This window comes from Podarcis erhardii (assembly GCF_964252035.2).
Source record: "Podarcis erhardii genome assembly, chromosome: 10".
In the NCBI taxonomy this organism is placed as follows: domain Eukaryota; kingdom Metazoa; phylum Chordata; class Lepidosauria; order Squamata; family Lacertidae; genus Podarcis; species Podarcis erhardii.
The window spans coordinates 51762085-51784479 of NC_138500.1; the positions used below are offsets into that span (position 1 = coordinate 51762085).

The window sequence follows — 22395 nt, forward strand, 5'->3', positions numbered from 1 at the left end:
ATTCTACACATTTAGTTAACAAGTTGTAGATGAGATCGATTTGCTCAAGAAGCATTTACATTTATCATTTTATTTTTAGCAGGGGAAACTTCATTTGTAAAATTCTATATAGTTCAGACCTCTAGTAGCATATACATTTGCATCCAATAGTAATGCCCTTAAAATTATCTGGGTTCAGTTCCCCGATTTTAATTTTGAAGGACAAATCAATTCAGGCATGTGACAATTTCTGGTGGTATACTCCCATTTTTGTTAACACCTTTGGGTCTATTTGCATGACTAAACATCACAGAGCTTATTAAAAATGTTCGTGATTATGTTGTAGCTAGGACTAAACCATAGGTGGTACAGAAAAGCAAAAATATTATAAGAGCTCAAAACATTATTAATTGCTGGGCTATGTGTATAAGAGTTTACTACTATGTTTGCATATAATTGTATATATTCCAGTAACACGTCTTAAAAGGTCATTACACTTGCAATCTCTTAAATAGTTTCCAGATTTAATGCTCTTTTTGCCAGATGAATGACCCTTTTTGGCAAGCTTGTTATTGCTCAAGCAGGTTGATTAGATGTGTCCTAAAATCAATCTATACCACTTGTGAAGCACATTTCATGTAATAGGAATATGTTAATTAAGAAAGCACAAGTCTCCTAATAGCATACACTCTGAACTATGCCAAATCTGACTGAAGAGAAATCTCGTCACGGGTTTGTGACTTTTAATTAATAATTTAAACAACTATACAGAAGACCATCAAGAAATGGAAAAAAATCTAATAATTTCCTTCCTGCAAATTCATTATGTTACAGATAATGATACTGAATATAATCACTTACAAAGGGATAACTGTGTAAGCCGTATACAAAGAGACTTGTAACAGTTTAATGTCTAAGGGAGGGAGGTGTCTAACTAAACAGTTTTGCTAGCACAAACCCTTGGGGGCTGCAGAACCTCTCACCCTCTAAATCTATTTGCTTTCATCAGCCCCATCAACCATGGTCAGTGGCAACATCTAAAGGGCCAAAGGCTCTAGATAATCTCCAAGAATGCCTACGTGACCTGCCACAACCCTCCCTACCACTTCTCTAGAAATAGAGGTATTTGCAACTGATAATTAATCCTAGCCAATGGGGCCAGAGATGGCTGTTTCACCACCTGTTTCAAGATGATGCATTCTTGCAATGAACCAAACCATGCTCCAGGCCAAACCAATCAGATCTCTTATGCTGCATGTAATAAACCAAGAGGGATTTGGCGGCAAGGGAGCATGAGCTCAGGTACAGAGCTGCAAGTACTTTGGCCACACCATCAAGTTGCCCATGAACAAAAAGTACATCACAGGGTGTGGCATTGAACACTTCCAACTGGAACTGCAATGGTGGAGTCAAGGTCAGAGCAACTTCATTCTCAAAATGAAGTTAGTCTCAGTGGGTACTTGATGGCTACAGGGGTTCTTCCCCCACAATGGAAGTCAGCACTGTGGGTTGTGCAAAAGAGGTCCACTGGCCAAGCTACCTGAGGATGGAATGCAAGCTGTGAAATGTGCCTTCCTTGCCACTTGCACTGCTATAGGGTAGGCACAATTAGGTGCACTAACCAGTGTTTGGTCAACCTCAAGAGAGCCTGGCACTCTAGTCTCAGTGCAAAATTATATACTATTGTGTGGTTCCATATGTAAGGTATGCCGGAGCTCTTATAGTTGGGAATGAATGGATTCATGGAGGTTTCAAACCAGCAACATTCTAAGTCCATTGTGGATGCATCATAAGGGTAGAATACAGAGTTGCCTGGGGTGCTGGCTCCACCTGGGGTCATTTATCTGTTCCATGGGTAAACACCTGTCTATACGTGGTGCCTTTGAAGCAAGACAGCTGATTTTTGGAAAGGGCTCGTTCACTATCTCTGTTTCTGGACAGGCTGTGTGGTGGGTGGGTGCTCCTGAATTCCATGGGCATGGCTGCTATTTTCCCCTCTAAATGTTGCATTTCTTTAACATGTTTTTTCCTCTTCCCACCAGTGTCAAAAATTGTTTCAATGGGGCCAAGTTTTCCCGTGGTGCAACAGCGGTGATTCTGCCTCCTGCTCTGTAACTGGCTCTGAATGCATTCATCCAACACTTCAATTTGCTGTTATCAGTAGCCAGCTGTTTCTTATTTAGCCCTTGCACTGAACTATTCAATCCTACACTTCACAATTACTATAATGTACAAGACATTAACTCAGTTGTTGGCCAATCTTGAATACAAATGGAGAGCAAAACAAAATGGAAAATTGTAAGAAGTACTTGACCAAATTGCAAGGATTCCTCGGAGATGATTTGCAGATTAAAAATTGTCAATATGCATGTTGGTTCTCTAGCAAAAAATACTCCAAAGCAGCAACAGTTGCTTATTAAGGCCAACTGAAAATCACAAAGAACCCGGCAACTTTCAAGAAAATACTTCTCCAGAAAGAAATGTCTCATGTGTGTGGTGAGTGTGGAAGAAGGAGAGAATCAGCGTTACAAGGCATGATAAGGAAAGCCCAGTCTGTAGTTTGTAATAGATTTAAGACAGCAAAGGGGAACTTGTAACCCTCTCATCATTGCTGACTGTTGGCCATGCAAGCTGGGGCTATTTGGAATGGAATTCCAACAACTTCTAGAAAGCCACAAGGTGTTCTATTTCCTGTTTTAAGAGGTCTTAGGGCTATCACTATCTCTATAGCGCAAACTACTCACAAGCTGGTTAAATGACCACTATCTTTTGAACATGACTTGCCATTTTGATGCAAAGGTATTAATTGTATCAAAGATTCAGTTGTAAAAAGACATTCTACTACCAAGAGACTCTGAAATTGTTTCAGGGCATACCAATAGAAGTTTTTAATACTCGTGCATCAACTGCATAATCAGGAATATAGTACTAAATGTGGCTAGACTAGACCTATTCTTATTCATTTCATACAATGAGGCACTGTTTAAACTATATCAAGCTCAAATACCGTATTTTTCTGTGTATAAGACTATCTTTTTTCCTAAATTTTTGAAGTTTAAAATAAGGGGTCATCTTACACACGGATAGTGCATAGTGCATTTTCTTAATTTTGGGTTTAAAAAATTAGGGGTCGTCTTATACATTGGGGCGTCTTATAAACAGAAAAATACAGTAATTGCAATCTTCTGATTACACTATAGTCAGATCCTATTGAAATAAATCCTATTGAACTAAAAGTCTGTTTCCTGCTGCATATGTTTCTAAAACTTAAGTGAAAGTTCTGCTGTGTTTACTTGCAAGTTTAGGATGGTATAATTTCATGGGACAGGTATTGCCTGAGCAAGTCTGAAATTTCTCACTCCAACAAGCTGTCTTATACTGCCCTCTAATGGATCAATTACATAACTGCAATATGTGCACCTGTATTTGTAGTAAAATCATAGAATCATAGTTGTAGAGTTGAAAGAGACCACAAGAGTCATCTAGTCCAACCCCCTGGAATGCAGAATTTTTTTGCCCAACTCACGACCCTGAAATTAAGAGCGTCATGTTCTACCGTGTGAGCTATGCTCTCCCATCTATGGACCTGAACTGGTAAAACAATTCGTACAAATACACTTTAAAAACTGTCCCTTCTCGCTTTTCTTCATATCAGACTAACATTGCAGTCCTATGCAACATCTACTCTGTGTTGAACGGAATTTAGTTGCAGAGGAAAGTGTGTATTTAATAGGGATATATATTTTAAAGTGTGTTTATCCGGACTGCCCCAAATACACAAATGAACCACACATTTATTAGAGAACATTGGCTTCTGCTATTGTTATGAAGCACAATTAGGTGGAATATAATTGATGTTTCTAAGACCATCCACTCAAACATCTTTGCATTAAGAAAAACATGCAAGTGATCAGAGGGACTGTGCCTCAGTGGGGGAGCACTGGCCTTGTACAAGTTTAAGACCATGGGGACGCGGGTGGCGCTGTGGGTTAAACCACAGAGCCTACGGCTTGCCAATCAGAAAGTTGGCGGTTCGAATCCCCGTGACTGGGTGAGCTCCCATTGCTTGCTCCCTGCTCCTGCCAACCTAGCAGTTCAAAAGCACATCAAAGTGCAAGTAGATAAATAAGTACCGTTCCGGCGGGAAGGTAAACGGCATTTCCGTGCGCTGCTCTGGTTTGCCAGAAGCGGCTGAGTCATGCTGGCCACATGACCTGGAAGCTGTACGCAGGCTCCCTCAGCCAATAAAACGAGATGAGCACCACAACCCCAGAGTCGGCCACGACTGGACCTAATGGTCAGGGGTCCCTTTACTTTTTATACACACCAAACATCTGAAGTACATTTATCCCTCAAAGGGGCACTGTCGTTTTCTAAGGGTTGCTGGGAATTGTAACTGTGAGGGGTAAACTAACAGAGCCCAGAATATGCTTAGAATGTGCTTTAAAGGTATAGCATGTCAACAGATCTAAATCTCTGGCCATTTTTCAGAAAGCGGGGGGGGGGGGGGGATTGCCCATGCGGCCCTAGAAGCCTGTGCCAATCAGGGTGGATAATATTGGGCTAGATGAGGAAACAACTGAACTGATATAAGGTAGCTCCCTATGGCCTTATGTGTGAAAAACACTGCCAATATTTAAGGGGAACTGTTTTCTGTTATTTCCCAAACAAACCCCCATAGATCCTCATAGCTTCTTATTTATTTTTAAAAACCAACCTGTTCACACTACCTGCTATCTAGTACTTTTTTAAAAAAGAAAAAGATGACTATGAATCCTGGAGGTGCCAGAGATGCAAGAACAAAAAAAGTGCCACACAAAAGAGTTTTGTAAGTATTCTCAATTGTCACAAAAGCTTGCATTCACACTATGCAAAAGATGATAAAATCAACAGTCATTAACCATGATCAAAAGTGTAACATAATGGCAGGTGCCATTTCAATTGCTTTTTTCAGAGACTACTGAAGATCTTTTTTAAACAAGTCTTTTAAGGAGAGGATTTTATCCCATTCTGAATAGGTATTGGTTTTGAAATGGTTTTTACATATGCAATCTTGTGAGAACGAGTTCTGCAGTTTGGCTATGTGCTGTGTGAAGTCCTTTCTTCTGTCTGTCCACATTTTAGCTTCATTGACCGGTTCCTATAATTCCTCACTGAAAGGGAGAAAAACTTATATCTATATTCTTTCTCCGCACCACAAATAACTTTATACACCTGTTTCTTGCTCCCTCCTCACTCGCCTAAAACTAAAAAGCTCCAAATGTTGCAACCTCTACTGATAAGTTGTTCCCATCCCATGATAATTGTGGTTTCCCTTTTCTGAATGTTTCCCAGCTCTATAATATCCTTTCAGAGATGAGGAGGCCAGAACAGTACTCTGTATTCCATGTGTGATCTCACCGCAGATACGCATAATGGCATTATAGTATTGGCAGTTTTGTTCTTAATCCCTTTCCCACGTTTCCTAGCATACAACAGCAGCTGTACACTGGCTCAACATCTTCAATGAGCTAGCCACTGCTCTATATATATGAAATTAGGATTTCCTGCTCCAATGTGCATCAGCAGGAATCATAGGTTCATATCAGAATGTGCATGTACAATAAGGTTACCAGATTTTTTTCAATGAATCCAGGGACATTTTCCAACTTCCTACTAAATAGATGGATTTTGTCAGGGGACTGATTTGTAAATCCAGGGACTGTCCCCGGGAAACAGGGGTGTCTGGTAATCTTAATGTACAAACAAATTATGCAAGAACTGCAGCTGCTTCAGTAGGTCAGCTTACCTTAAATGGTCAGGTGGCATTGAGGCCTGGCCATGGGTCTGGTCAGTGATCCAGCAGCTGGCTAGGGAGGACTACAGGCCTGACTACTATGTTCTGAACAGAAAATATCCTTAAACTTTGAGAAAGAGAGCAGATTGTCCATTTGCAGCTGCAATCCTACACCCTACTCATCAGGAAGCAAGTCCCATGGAACTCAATTAGACTCGCTTCTAAGTAGGCATGGATTGTGTTGTTAGTTTACATATTGCTGGTCAGGTGGAAGAAATCTCTGATCTACCGGTGGCTCCCTGACCTATATGCACAGCATACCTCTCTCTTTTCCCTTCTCCCTGCACATGTTATGATTTTAGTGTATGCACTACATATAACTGCACTGCCTAACAAAACAGTACTATCTGAAGAACTTTATCTAAGAAGGACTGATGAAATGAAGCAAACTAACTTTTCAGACCACTGTGAAAGTCAAAGTAAAGTTCCGTATACATTGGCAGAAAGCCTACATTCAAAATTGTGTCTTTCTTCACTTAATTCATCACCACCTGAGCATTCTTTTGTTTCGGCTTCCCTCATTATTTGAGGCAGCATACCCATCAACTCTTCTTCCATGTGTGGAACTTCATGCTTGTTTTCATTATTTTAAAGCTACTCTTTCCTTCAATAACCTTGTGACATCCAACCTTATCTTTTTCAATCTTGCATGTATCCTAACACTAGGAAAGCAAGTGTGTGTGTTTTCCCCGCTGTGTGATATTTGCCATAATGAAAAACAGTTGAGAGGTATGACTGGCAAGACTCCAGATTTATTATAATTGCATCAACAAATGTGAGGATCTACTAAAACGAAGCAGCTAGCTTCATAATAATTGGCATCTCTTCAGCTATCATAGAAAATAACAACTAACCAGCATCTTTCTTCATGGTAAACCAGTTAATATAGGCCATTTCCTGTTTCACACTTGCTGCTTAAAAAACAACAGATCTCTACTGTTCAGATCTGAAAGGTCTTTCAACATATGGACTAGAGCCAAATTCCTATGCAGTGTAAACTACAGATGACTATATGAATGTCCCGAGACGGTATTTGTTTGTTTGTTTTTTAAAGAATTACTTCCTCCTCTAGCAAACATACGCCCCTTTCACTCTTGCTGCGTTTGGTTCGAATACAAATAAAAAAATAGGATAAAGATTAATGTATGCTACAACTGAGCAATAATCTTTATTTAGGAAGATAGCCAATGCTGTAACTGTTGCTAATACAGAATGGGGAAAAGCAAAAATAAAATAGTAAAGCATGGAGCATTTAATTCCAGAACAAATCTGCAATCCCCCCAAAAAACTTGCACTGAACAAAAAAATGAGTTGTACATGCTTTCTATCCAAGACCTAGCCTCAGATCCTAAACCCACTCAAGTAGGACACTGCATTATTGAACTGGGTCATTCTGGAACTTCTTTCCCCAAATTAGGTCAATATGGAAAGGTTTTATTCAACCTTTTCACATGTTGGACTTCAGAGGTGTGGGACACCCTCACTTTTAATCCCACTTCCTTATATAATTCCAGGCTCAAGATAAATAAACAATATCTACTATTATTTCTAAAGCAGGACTCCATTGCCTGCATGACTCTTATGAAAACAACAAGCCGCTTACAGAATCACAACTCTTGGAACACCTGAAAGATTCAGGCATAGACTGGCTACATAGCCCCCAAATTAGCATAATCTTGAAAGATTCTGTGGTGCATGGCATAGCAACTAGAGTCCTAAAACCTTATCAATATCTAGCTGTAGCAAGTACCCAGAAAGGCAGGGTCACTGTGATATATTTGCTACCGGGTGGTGCTGATGTCTAAACCACTGAGCCTCTTGGGCTTGCCAATCAGAAGGTTGGCAGTTCGAATCCCCGCAACGGAGTGAGCTCCCGTTGCTCTGTCCCAGCTCTTGCCAAACTAGCAGTTCAAAAGCATGACAGTGCAAGTAGGTACTGCTATAGGGGAAGGTAAACGGCGTTTCCGTGCGCTCTGGTTTCTGTCACAGTGTTCTGTTGCGCCAGAAGCGGTTTAGTCATGCTGGCCACATGACCCAGAAAGCTGTCTGTGGACAAACACTGGCTCCCTTGGCCTGAAAGCGAGATGAGCGCCCCAACCCCATAGTCGCCTTTGACTGGACTCTCAGTGGCTTAAAAGCTGATCCACTTGCCCCTTCAAGTCAGCATCTGCTAGCATTAAGAGAAATTCTTTGAAGGTGGCACACCACTGGTTTTTAACCATGGTCCAACTAGCTCATACAGTAAGATTTGGCTCTGCCTTATGCTGGCGGGGTTGTAAGGTACAAGGAACATATTAGTGTTTGTGATCAGGGAGTAACTTATGTATACAAGTTCTCGAAGCGGGTTGTAATGGAGACTGGTATTATAGTTGGCAAACAAGTCACCAAGGATGCTAAGTTACATCTCTTATCCATCTCAATGGAGGAAATGCTGATCTTATTGTCAGGGCTAGAGTCAGATGCAGGTCAGCAAGAGAGGAAGCAAATCTCTGATGTCAGTGAAGTTAACTCTTTATTCAAGGAAACGAAATACAACTCAGCCTAGTGGTCTCAGCAACCCTTCCCAGTATGACTTGCCCCTATGGAGCAGTTAGTCTGTGTTAAGTTGTGGGTGAACATATCAGACGACACAGCAATTCTTCAAACAGCTCTTGTTTATTCACAGGCCAGGACAGAACTGAACTGAAGGGTTCAGTCAGCCTACTTATACAGAGCTCCAGTACCACGTAACTGTAACAACTTTCTAAAACTATCCAATCGCTGAACGTCACTTTCGATCCCTTATTTGCATAACTATCTACAGTATCCCCCTGCTGGCCCAGGGTGAGAACTTCAGTACATAACAGTCTGCACCAGAACCAAACTACCATCAGTTGCATGTCTCAGAGCTTGGTTAACGTCTGACATCCCTTCTCTGCTGCTGTTTCTCTGATGCCCGTTATACCAACCTCCCTCGCCCCAACTTCCAGTTTTACTCCAGTTAGGAAAATTAGTTTCAACAGGGGGGGGGGAATGCATTCAAGATAGTTCTGATGCTTTAAACATTGAACCTGGACCCGGGAGCTATGTACAACACTGACCACAAAAAAACAAGCAAGGAAACCCAACCAACACCACCAAAAAAACCCCCCCACAAGTATCAGCTCTGTGAGACTCGTGAGATCAAGCGTACATCTCTTTTTTTTTAAGTATAACTTTACTTTCCTTGTCTAAGAAATAAAGCAGTGCCAAGTCCTCTTTGAAAATATATTACAAAGATGTGCATCTTAGCATAAGTTGAAGAGGTCAGGTTTACTGAAGCCTTTTGTTAACATGTTGGCAGCAAACTACTGCACCTGAGACATCTGAATAGTGTTTTAGTCTTGTAAAAAAAGAGAGAGATGTAAATGGTACTGTATTACTACCATTTCTTTTCAGCTACAGCACACTCTTCTTTAAATTATACTTGTTTTAACAGAACTTACTTTAAACAACGTCCTGCATTCCATAATGCAACAACTATGTAGAACCTAGTAAATTACTTCAGACACCTAATCTTGGTTACTTTTGTTTTTGAAACTGGCCTAAAAAGCCTATGTCTCAATATGCGGCATCAAAGACCTTCACTAATTTGTAAAAACAGCCAACTGGTGTGTCCTATAGGCCTCAAGAGACACAATTCAATCTCCCAGACCAGAAGCTACATTAACAAATGGAAATGCCTTCTGCTCTTGCAGCACGATCTTTGGATTCAAGCCCACATAGCCGTTATCAGAATACATTTCTGGGAAAATAAAATAAAATAAATTAGAAGGAAATTCATTATGCCCAGCATTGAGAAAGCGGGTAAGATATTTTTAATTCCTCTCTACTAGAATTCAAGGTCTCACAATGACATTGATTGGCGTTCAATTCAAGTTCCATGCCACAGAACGTCCCTTCATCTCCTGTCCCTACCCACCCCGATGCCACAGAACGTCCCTTCATCTCCTGTCCCTACCCACCCCGATGCCACAGAACGTCCCTTCATCTCCTGTCCCTACCCACCCCGATGCCACAGAACGTCCCTTCATCTCCTGTCCCTACCCACCCCGATGCCACAGAACGTCCCTTCATCTCCTGTCCCTACCCACCCCGATGCCACAGAACGTCCCTTCATCTCCTGTCCCTACCCACCCCGATGCCACAGAACGTCCCTTCATCTCCTGTCCCTACCCACCCCGATGCCACAGAACGTCCCTTCATCTCCTGTCCCTACCCACCCCGATGCCACAGAACGTCCCTTCATCTCCTGTCCCTACCCACCCCGCTCCGCCCCAAATCTGTTTGAGGGTCCACTAACCCCTGGAGCAGATTCTGAGGGTATGTGGAGGGCTGCAGGGGAGAGCTCCCTTGTGCAAGCAGAAAGAAGTCTGGTTCGCAAGCAGAACAGCAGCATTAGATACAACCCTTATTCTTCACTCAGTGAACAAATACATGAAATTCTTTGCTACAGCATGCGGTCATGGCCAGTTTCTTAAGCTTTAAAAGAGATTTATACATATATTTACTAACATTTCATACGTGTGTGTGTGCGTGTGTACATATATATACATATATATGAAATGTTAGTAAAAGTTATGTTTGTATGCAGTCTGCAAGCAAGTAAGCAAAACGGAAAACAGTGCCGTGTTTATCAGGAAACCTCAAAGAATTTCATATTAAAAATAATTATGAGGCTTTTCTGTGCAGAATGATCAACTTTATCTATCGTGTATTAACAAGTGTCTACAACCTACGAGAATGTATCATGAAAGAGATACATATCAGATTATGAATTGTTCAAAGTTCTCTATGTATCTTTAATTCAAGTTTAAAATGTAAACAAGCATCTAACCGCTGGCAAGGTGGCAGAAAATACATTTAAATCGGCAAAGGAATAGTGGGACTATTAGTACTAAGGATGCAAAACAAAGCATACACTGTAATTATTTTCTGCACTGATGCAATCCATTTTTCCTGCCCTCTAATCCCACTTAATGCAAAAGATTGATATGGTCTTGGAATGCAATTGGTCCTGCAACAAGGTACTAATAAACTATGGAAGCTGAAGTAGCAAATTAAGCAGGTCATGTTGAGCTTATTTTTACCTTGAAGATATTCAAAGTCGCAGATACCACCAATGTTACTATAGCCGATTCTGACATTGCACTGAAGTGTTGCATATGCTGGAGCTGTGTGTGCATCAGTGCACACAATTTCCTGTACCGAGGAGACTGTATGAACATAATTTACAGCATTTATATAGATCGCCTATAACAAAAAGTTATCAGGGCAGTTCACAACATAAAACAAGTTAAAAATGCAGCAACAAGAGGAATGAAAGAAAACAATGCAACATCCTAAGGTCCTAAAAACTGGTAATAAGCCAATAAAGGTAAAAATAAATGTAAGAGGCCTAGGAAAATAATGCCCTGTGAAAATGTCTTTTAAACAGGAGCCACCTAGCACACCTCACCAGATGGGTATACAGACAGCAACTGATTTGCGTGGGAATAACGTCCTGAGGCACCACGTGCTTGTGTGAAATTGTCTATAATCGGAACACCCATTGCAAAAGTCTGCAAACACCCCGTTCTGCCCCCACCCCGTTCTGCCCCATTTTGTGACATTTTTGAGTCACTTCCAGGTTTGGTGTGATGTGTGCATGTGTGTCACACACATACCGGATGTGCCTAAAATGCTCTCTGCCTGTATCTGAAGATTTCAAGGTCCAGGTAAGGATATGTGCCAGGAGGCAGTTTTTCAGGTACCATCTTAAGCCATACAAAGGGCATTTATAGTTTTCACTTTATCAAAGTGCATTTCACAATAACTTCAGCATTCTTTGGGAAGAACACATTTTCACACATGCTCTCTCAGTAGCCAAAGGCCAATCGTGCTCTATTCATATACTCACAGCACATATTCAATTACAGTTGTTAATGTATACAAACTCACAAAAACATGCACTAGAGTATAGCCTACTGTGTAGAACACGTTTTACTAAACACACACACCTCTAACTCGACAAAAGAGAAAAACAATTTTATGATATCCTATTTTTCTCACAAGTATTTGGTCTTCTGTCTACGAGTCATTTTTGGCAGCTGCAAATGCCTCATTTTCTTAAAAAAAACTATGAAATATTTCAGTGAAAACTAAATGTGAAGAGATGTTAAGGATAGCAGTGATTATCATCAATAAGCCGTGAAATGAGAAACTTAATGTACATATTGCTTAAGTGGGATGAAGGGACAGGGAGAAAATGAGAAATTCTGTGTCCTAATTAACATTCTAACTCAAAATCCATTCTTATTTTTAAGCCACACACAAAAAAAAAACTTTTAAAAATCCAATTTGAGTTCATCGCCTCTCCTTTGCTAACCTTTCAAGAAATTAACTAGAGCATACAGATGATGCCTTTCTGGTTCAAACTGAGTTGTATCAGATATTGAAAATATGAAGGAAGGGAAAGATTTTTAAAAATGTTCTGCAGTCAGTCAGTCTAACTATTGACCCAGAAATCTGGGATAGCTAATTAAAATTAACCTGGAGCATACAGGCACTGAGCTATGACTTTTCCTGCTGTATTGCCAGATCATTACTGTGACATGTGAATCGTAAGATGAATGCCTGCCACTGTTCAGCTGATTGAAAGAGGACTCAAAATGCCCTAGCATTGCTCTCTGTTGCAGGCAGATGAAGGAAAGGATGGTTAATCGCTTTTAATATTGCCTTTAGATGAAGAATTCAGCCTGTCTGGCACCATTCTTTGTAATTGCTGGGTCTATGCTAGTGTCTGGTCTCAGGACTTTTCATTTTTCTTAAGAAATGTCAGAGCTTGTGCAGTCATTTTGGCAGATGGACGGCATCATTAACTGTGCTCTAATTATTTCATGGTAGAACAAATAATTTAACTAAAAGTAAAAATAAACCAACACGCATTACATTTTAAGTCTGCTCAGACATTTAACCCCATATATATATATATATATATATATATATATATATATATATATATAAAACCTATGTTGTTGGTATTATAAACTTCAACTGCAGAACAAAAACAGAATGCTCCTAAAACAGTATTACATGCTTTTCTTCTGCTTTTACTGCTTGCAGAACCCTGTAGACACCAACAAAGCACAATCATTTTTATTTATTTCCTCTTTTGCTTAAAAATTTCAAATATAAATTGCAAAGGGGAATTAATTGGTCTATTATTCAAAACAGAAAAACATGATGCCTGGGGTTGATTGGAAATCTGATCCAAAATACCTGCAGGATACCAGGTTGGAAAGACTGACCTATCCCTTTAAGCCAATGATGGGGAAACTGTGGCTCTCTAGAAGTAGTTGGACTACAAGCCCCCTCAGCGACAGTTAGCATGGCCAGTGATCAGGAATGATAGGAGAGCAGTTCAGAAACATCTTGAGGACCACAGGTTCTCTATCCCTGCCTTAAGCAAACACACACAAATTACAGGACACCTATGGAACAAAATGGAATCGGATGTGAAAGGCAACAATAACAGAGCTTTTCATAAAATTCATTCATGTTTTGTTTTAAAGTCTGATGACCAACCTGCCAACCTGTAGTTCTTGACATGCTATCATCCCTTACCCTTTGGACTGTAAATACAGTAAAATGTACACATTTAACATCTTTAACTGACTGTCTCACATGACTCTGTTATGACAGTGGTGGGTCTAATTAGTAGTGCGAGGCAATTTTTGGAAAGTAGTGGGACTGTGTCTATTACGCTATGGGATGACCAGTGTATAATCAAAATAAGCAACATAATAATGAGCCATGTTTCACATGATCTCTTACTAGTATTCTTAAAAGCAAACATATATGAGGAGAGAGAACCATAAAAAACAAGAAGAAAACTATTTCTCATTCTCCACCCTCTTCCAGTATCTCAAAATTATCATGAAGTATAATTTGCTACGGGGGACACGGGTGGCGCTGTGGTCTAAACCACAGAGCTTAGGGCTTGCCAATCAGAAGGTCGGCGGTTCGAATCCCCGCGACGGGGTGAGCTCCTGTTGTTCGGTTCCAGATCCTGCCCACCTAGAAGTTCAAAAGCACATCAAAGTGCAAGTGGATAAATATGTACTGCTGCAGCAGGAAGGTATACGGCGTTTCCGTGCGCTGCTCTGGTTCGCCAGAAGCAGTTTAGTCATGCTGGCCACATGACCCAGAAATTGTCTGCGGACAAACGCCAGCTTCCTCGGCCTATAGAGTGAGATGAGCGCACAACCCCAGAGTTGTCCACGACTGGACCTAACAATCAGGGGTACATTTACCTTTATAATTTGCTACAGCAGACTATATTTTCCAAGTTTAAAACTAACAGCATTTATGTATTTATTTATTTATTTAGAAAAGCACAATGTGTGGCTAATTCAGACACATGATCGGCAACAAGCAACTAAAGGAGGAGCACATCATCTTACAACCTAGACTAAGAATACATCCTGTCTCCTGAGCAGTATTTGTCTCTTCATATTTGCCATATCAGCTATAGCCTAAAGCCAAGGGGATTAAGCTACAGCCTTTCAGAATGAAGGAATAGCAGTCATGATATACACCTTTTAGCTCCTGCACAGCATGGAAAATATTTAAATATTTTGGGGTGGCTTAACCACCAGCCAGGATTTCTTTCTTAGCTTGCAACTAGATAAAAGGTACCCGTTTTCATAGCCTTCACTTGCTTGCTTGCTTTTCCCACTTTCAGAGCTGCATCCAAGGAAATGCATATATATTTCACAGTTATGCGAACTTACGGAGAAACCAATGGGGAGGGGGAATCTGTAAAAAGACTACGATCAAGCCATCTAACCAGAAAATTTTAGAACTGACACTGTTGTATATATAGCTCTTTCCATTTCATATTCAGTTTTTGCCACCTAGGGGGCAAATAAATTAACACTGAAATACATCTCCAAACATCATAGTTGTAATACTGTACAGTCTACTGACAGCATCCTATGGGGGGCAAAACCAAGTGCCAGGCAATTAAAAGTACAAAAGACAAGCAGATGACAAGAATTAAACTCATTAATTTCACACATAAAGCTCCAGTGAATGAAGTGTGAAAAAGCTTTTGACTTCTTGCCAATATGAACATCAATTCCTCATTTTTCTTCCCTACAGAACTGCAGTTTCCACTCTCAGCAGGACTGGCATGGTATTTATCAGGGTGTATTTTACCAGGGAGAAAAACTTGTACTTCAAGCCCTGGGGGAAACAAATTATTTCTAGTTTAAGGCACAGTTATATTTCATAATCATCTACTGTGTGATGAAACAACTGTCTCCTTACAGAGAAAACTGTATCAGATTACAGACAGTTACAGATAGGTAGCCGTGTTGGTCTGCCATAGTCAAAACAAAAAAAATAAAAAAATTCCTTCCAGTAGCACCCTAAAGACCAACTAAATTAATTCGTGTGCATGCACACGAAAGCTCATACCAAGAACTAACTTAGTTGGTCTTTAAGGTGCTACTGGAAGGAATTTTTTTATTTTTTTTTGTTTAGATTACAGACAGTTGGACTTTATTTTTCACATTTTAATTATCTATCCAGAAAATTCAAAAATAGTTGTCATTGTCAAACAAGGCACACTCTATGGGTAATATCTGGACATTATTCAGTATTTAATATTGGATGCCCAGACATATGTTTAGTTTTAAATAAAAATAAACAGCAAAATGTATTTATTTGCAAGCAGTTTGAAAAGAAAACTAAAAGGAATAAAAAGATAGCAGAAAATTAAATGCCAAGAGAAATATCAGAAGTCCTGGGGTGAATTAACTGGCAGCAGCATTCAATAGGGCTTACTCCCATGAATATAGGCTTGATAGGATTATACTCAACAAGTCCTGGAAATAATAGTATAAAAAGGATGACTGCTAAATCTAAACCCAACTGCTATGCAGCAAGCAGGGCTAAAAAAAAGTCAGGGAATTGGATGGCTGGAGAGGAAGGCTATTCATGGCAAAAATTATCCAAGTTCTTTCTATCACTTCCTCGAGTCTAGAAAGAGTACAGTGAACCAAAGTCATGACAGAGGCCAGCATATCATGAGTTGCATGAGTTGAAATCACATCATCATCATCATCATCATCCACCCAAGGACATGCAAAATGACAAAACAGGGATGGATAGACAGCAATGCTCTTGCTAGTTTCAGTGCTTCTCTGCTGCATTAAAAATATATGCACTGACCATTCTTCCTAAGCTACTTGTCAAAAAGCTATAGAACAGTGCAGTCACTTTAGAAGGTTTTCTCAATCTGCACTGTTGTATCTACAGCAATGAGGCCGGTGGGGATTGGGTTCTTTCAAGCCTAACTGCCACACCGATGGGGTAGAAAGGGGGCACAGCACATGGGGAGAGTTGCTCTTCCTTAGCAGCAACACACACAAACACAAACAGTACTGGTGATGTTTTCACACACAGAGAGATTTCAAAAATCCTCATCTTGCCACTGAAAAACTATGAAAAATGATCATGTTCAGCATATACGTCCATTCCTGAATTCCACTGCTGTATCCCAAGTCAGCAATATTCAAAGGGGGAAAACTGAACACATTTCAAGAGCTGTCAACTTAATATGAAACCTATCTATCAACTCCTCTTAATGTATTGTATTTATTCTCCTTTGGGTGTCTTTTAAAAAAAAGGTATATACATATAGCGATGCCGCAACTTAAAAATCATAAATAGTCATACCTCGGGTTAAAGACGCTTCAGGTTGCGCATTTTTTGGGTTGCGCACCACGCCGAACCCGGAAGTTACTTCCAGTTTTTGGTGCTTGTGCATGCGCAGAAACACCGAATCGTGACCCACGCATGCGCAGACGCAGCACTGCATAGAACACATTCACAACCCGAGTGTCCACTGCATTGAAGCATCTCTTTATTAGCTGCAGCCAGCAACATTCTTGCAAGCATCTTAGCCAGGCATAGGCAAACTCCGGCCCTCCAGATGTTTTGGAACTACAATTCCCATCATCCCTAGCTAACAGGACCAGTGGTCAGGGATGGTGGGAATTGTAGTCTCAAAACATCTGGCGGGCCGGAGTTTGCCTATGCCTGATCTTAGCTAACCATCTCTTAACAATATCTGAGACAACCCTTCCTGAATCCCAAAATGGTTTTAGACCTTCTAGGCGACAGTGGATATGATTTTCATAGCCCGACAGCTTGAAGAAAAATGCAGGGAGCAAAACCAGCCCCTGCATATGGCATTCACTGACCTGACTAAGGCTTTCAACACTGTAAATCGTAATGCCCTGTGGACTGTCCTTCTGAAAATTGGCTGCCCAGATAAATTTGTGAACATCCTTTGGCTCCTCCATGATAATACGACAGCAACAATCACAGATAACAATGGCTCTCAAAGTGAACTGTTCACAGTGGGATCAAGTCTAAAACAGGGTTGCCTTATTGCCCTAACTCTATTCATTATTTTCATTGCCATGATCCTACACTTTGTCAAAGGGAAACTACTAGAGCCAGGGCTTTCTCGGCTGCGGCTCCAATCTGGTGGAACGCTCTGTCACAAGAGACTAGGGCCCTGTGGGACCTGACATCTTTCCGCAGGGCCTGCAAGACAGAGCTGTTCCACCAGGCCTTTGGTTAGGGCGCAGCCTGACCCCCTCCTCTGGCAACCTGCACAGAATTTTTCTTAACAGTTGCCATCAATTTGATTTTAATTAATTTTTATAACGAAATGTTTTTAAAATGTTGGATTATTTGATTGTTTGATTATTTGGTTGTCGTTAGCCGCCCTGAGCTCGGCTTCGGCTGGAGAGGGCGGGATATAAATAAAATTTATTATTATTATTATTACCCTCCGGAGTAGAAATCACATATCGAACATATGGAAAGCTCTTTAATCTGAGCAGGCTAAAAGCTTAGCCTATCACTCAACATCCCAGAAACCAAAATGCTGCACCAACAAGCACAAAATAACCCCTCTGCAGTGTCACATATCCAACTGAATGGTGTAACGTTGGAAAATGTCGGTCACTTCTCCTATCTGGGCTGTTATCTTTCCACAAGGGCAGACACTGATACTTTACACTTTATTGTCACTTGTACCACTTGTATACAGTGAGATTACACGAGCACCCCCCACTCAGCTCTCTTAGTCTTAATTCCCCTCATTTACTGACACACACACACACACACACACACACACACACACACACACCCCCCAAACCCGAAAGTCAGTTGCCCTGTTGTTATCTTTTCATTCAGCAGCCTAACAGCCCATGGATAGAAGCTGTTCTTTACCCTGTTGGTGCGACTAATCATGCTTCTATATCTTCTGCCCGAGGGCAGGAGATCAAGAAAGTGCCAGCCAGGGTGTGAATCATGCTTGAGAATTTTCCTCACTCTCCTGAGGCAACATTCTTCCACAATGTCATCCAGTGGATTCACGGGACAGCCCATAATATCTTGTGCTGTATTCACCACCCTCTGTAGGCACTTCCTATCAGTTGATGTCAAACCAGCATACCACACCGTGATGCAGTATGAAAGGACACTTTCTATTGTGGACTGGTAGAAGGAGATCATCAAATGTTGATTGACATCATTTTTCACAATACTCTGAGGAGATGGAGTCTCTGTTGGGCTTTCTTAACCACCTGGGTTGTATTGATTTTCCAAGTAAGGTTTTCACTGAGATAAACTCCTAGGAATTTAAAGGAAGAGACTCTCTCCACACAGCCCTCCCCAATGTACAGCGGGGCTAGTTCTCCTCTCTTCCTCCAAAAGTCCAACACCATCTCCTTTGTCTTGCTGATATTAAGGTGCAAGTTATTCCCTAGGCACCATGTAGATATTTTTTGTACCTCCCCTCTATATGCTGATTCGTCTCCACCTGTTATTAAACCCATTATGGTGGTGTCATAATGATGCCGAAATCCAGCGTCACCCAAGCTCTGCGAGTGCAGCTTTCTTCCAATTGAAGTGCAGAGTGTTTAAGGATGGGGACATTTGCAGGGAAACCAAAATGCTTGTTTACAAAGCTATTGTACTATCAACCTTACTGTATGCTTGTGAAACACGGACCACTTATAAACACCATCTCCAACTTCTCAAAATATTCCATCAACGATGTCTCCAAAAAGTTTTACACATCACTTGGGAAGACAGTAAAACTAATGCCAGTGTACTGAAAGAAGCAAAGATCACCAGTATCGAAGCAATGATTCTTCAACATCAACTTTTTTGGACTGGTCATGTTGTGCAGAAGTCCGATTATCGTCTTCCAAAGCAACTACTCTATTCCGAACTTTAAAATGGAAAGCACAATGCTGATGGTCAACAAAAGAGGTTCAAAGACTCTCTCAAGGCAAATTTTAAAAAGTGTAGTATAAACACCGACAACTGGAAAACACTGGCCTGCGAGTGCTCCAGTTGGAGAACAGCCTTTACCAAAGGTGTCAATACTCGAACTCAAGACGAAAGGGAGAAACATGCTAAGAGGAAGACACACTTGGCAAACCCTCATCATGATCAGCTCCTGCCCGGAAACCTACGTCCCCATTGTGGAAGGGCATGTGGATCCAGAATTGGCCTCCACAGTCACTTACAGACTCAGTTTTAAAACCGTGTTCATGGAAGACAATATTACTCGGCTATGAGTGATCACCAAAGAAGAAGAAGAAGAACTACTCTTACCTCTAGGATCCTGTCATTCATTTGCATACCATCTGCTTGGTCAGCAGGCCCATTTTCCACAATTCTGGACACATAAATTCCTTCCTGATTGCCCTAGAGATGAACATACACATTTTAAAAGGCATATTTTTATAAAACATTTAAAAACCTAAAGGGACAATTCTTTGGCAAGTTCTGACATCTTTGGTTCTCCCGGCATTAAGACCCCAATCCTGCCTCAGCCAGCGCAGTTCCCAAATAGGGTGTTCTGGAGCAAGAGCAGGAAGCGGGGACTTAAGTTGGATCCTAATTCTGTTCAGCTCAGTCATGTGACATGGTAAAAAGGGTCGTGTAAATCAAACTCTTTTTTTGTAGGCTTGTTTTCCCTCTGACCTGCTTGGGCCAGCTCAGCTGGCAGCCTAGATACTGAATGGCAGTTGCATCTGGTGCCACTCCACACCGGTTAATGCTAGATTCTTGACTACAGGATTGCTCCCTAAATCCTGCAAATATCCGGATGACATATATCAGTTTTTTCAAACATAACCACACAAAAGAGCTGTGAATCAAACTTACAGCCCTTGCCAACTTTTTTACGTGGTTGCGCAAGGGAATCCATTTCAGATTCAATGTTCAGATCTTAGTTTAGCTATTTGAAGCAGGCCACAATTTACAACAGACATTGACCAGTAAGAATCTTTAAGAGGAAACAGCTTTAAAATAAAAGGCATTGTTTTTCTTGAGGGGTGTCACTTGTCAAAATGTCTCTGCTTGTATTACCCTTGAAAATAAATATTAGTTGAACATTTAGGGACATACTGTACAGTTGTTTTTATTCAAAGGAGACTGGAATCACTAAACCTCTGAGGATGAGGCCAGATACAAATCAATATCCTTATCTGTATACATTTCTGAGTGCTGCTTTTGTATTGCTTTAATTTGTCACCAGACAGCCGCATGGTCACATAAATGTTTCACACATAGGTCTGGCCATGCATTATTCTGCAGTCAAGAGAATAATGGCAGAAGGGCACTTGCTTAAGTATATAAGCAAGGCTCAAGGATGGTTTTGACCATCACTGAGAGATTTAAGTCCTACACACACCCAAATAGAAAAATGCAACAGTAGGATATGGAAGCACAGTGCACTTTGAGAGGGAGGGGAAACAGACAAGCCATGGACCTGTGGCTTCCTAATCTCTGGGAGAGTGATAGACTTGTGGCAATTATACTTTACAGGGTTGTGCGGAGGTTGCCATGGGTCGTTTGACCCTTTTTAATGGTTCTCTTTTCTCCTAGAAAAACCACACAGTGCTTGCTTTTAAAGTTTAAAAATAACATACGACTTTTACTTACTGTTATTTGCTCTTGTCAGATTGAATGTACAAGAGAGGCAGGTGTTACTTATGTTACTGAAACGTATTTCCATGAATTTGTATCTGAGACTGACTGATATTTACAGATTGGCTGTGAGGCAGGTAGCAGCAGAACACAACACACTTGCTGCTCTCACAGTCAGTTAAAACACATGAGCAGTTGATAACTGAAGTAACTTGGGGGAGGGGAATTGCCTCAGTATGCATATGACATCACAAGATTCTACACTACAGCACAACTGAAAAAACCTACCTCACTGCATGGATGACATCATAAGATTATATGCTACAGGATTAACCCTTTGCAGAGTAGTTTGGATGCACCATAACTACAAGACTGAACATCCAAATATGGGTCCAGCAGTTCGATCTACTGTCATTCCAATCCATTGGGTAAAGGTAAAGGACCCCTGGACGGTTAAGTCCAATCAGGCATTAACTTTTCACTTTCAGGCCAAGGGAGTCAGCATTTGTCCACAGACAGCATTCCAGGTCATGTGGCCAGCATGACTAAACCGCTTCTGGCGCAACAGAACACCGTGACGGAAACCAAAGCTCACGGAAACGCCATTTACCTTTCTGCCGCAGCGGTACCTATTTATCTACTTGCACTGGCGTGCCTTCAAATTGCTAGGTTGGCAGAAGCTGGGACCGAACAATGGGAGCTCACCCTGTCGCACAGATTTGAAACACCAACCTTCTGATCGGCAAGTCCAAGAGGCTCAGTGGTTTAGACCACAGAACCACCCGCATCCCTTTTAGTCCATTACACCCTTCCCAACATTCTTTTAACTTGCCACCATGCATAATAAGCACAATTCTCATTTAAAATTTACAGTGCGCCTAGCAATTTATTCTCTCATACACATACACACACACACACACACACACACACACACACACACACACACACACAGCACTGCATCAACCTTTCTGTTTACCTGGTTAGCTTGTCCTCCAACAATATTAAATCCCAGGGTATTGTTTTCTCTGTGTAGCATGATGGTTAAGATCTTAGGCTCTCTTTCCTAGAAAGAAAGACAAAAAAAAAGACTACTTATAAAACCTACTTAACAATATCCTACTGTGGCTTTATAAATCAAACCATTTAAAACCTCGCTTGAGATCTCCAGGAGATTCTATTTTGAGTAGTGAGTCTTTCAAATTCATTCCACATGATAGATATTCTGTAGGTCAAACAGTTTATGTGTACCAGCTCAATCTCTCCCGCATGGTTTTTCTACGTGCCAATATCTGGAACTTTGGCAACAGCCTGGAGACAAAACAACACAGTGTCCAATCTCCATGGTGAAACTACATTTACATGACACAAAACATCTCATTGCAAGGAGCGGTTGAAAAAATAGACCTCATACAGAACAACATTTTGAAGTCAGTTGTGTTCAGTACTAGGATAGTCAGAGAAAAAGTACTTCTGAATGAAATACAGGTACTATACTAATGAGATAAGTGATTAGTAAGTAATTCAGTGCAATTGTTTTGTCATTATCACTTAAG

General features: G+C 40.9%; 1 protein-coding gene across 3 annotated transcripts in view; it reads right to left on the reverse strand.

The window, feature by feature from the left end:
* Positions 1-22395, reverse strand: part of PDZRN4 (PDZ domain containing ring finger 4) — a gene marked incomplete at its 5' end in the record, with an annotated part of 232774 nt that overhangs the window by 204800 nt on the left and 5579 nt on the right. For 2 of the 3 annotated variants that reach the window (XM_081877866.1, XM_081877867.1), the window contains 2 exons: positions 19523-19615; positions 21819-21905. In XM_081877866.1, coding sequence (XP_081733992.1) covers positions 19523-19615; positions 21819-21905 — 180 coding nt within the window. Of the gene's footprint in view, positions 1-19522; positions 19616-20857; positions 21049-21818; positions 21906-22395 lie in introns of those variants that run through there. The other variant, XM_081877869.1, reaches the window with a different exon arrangement.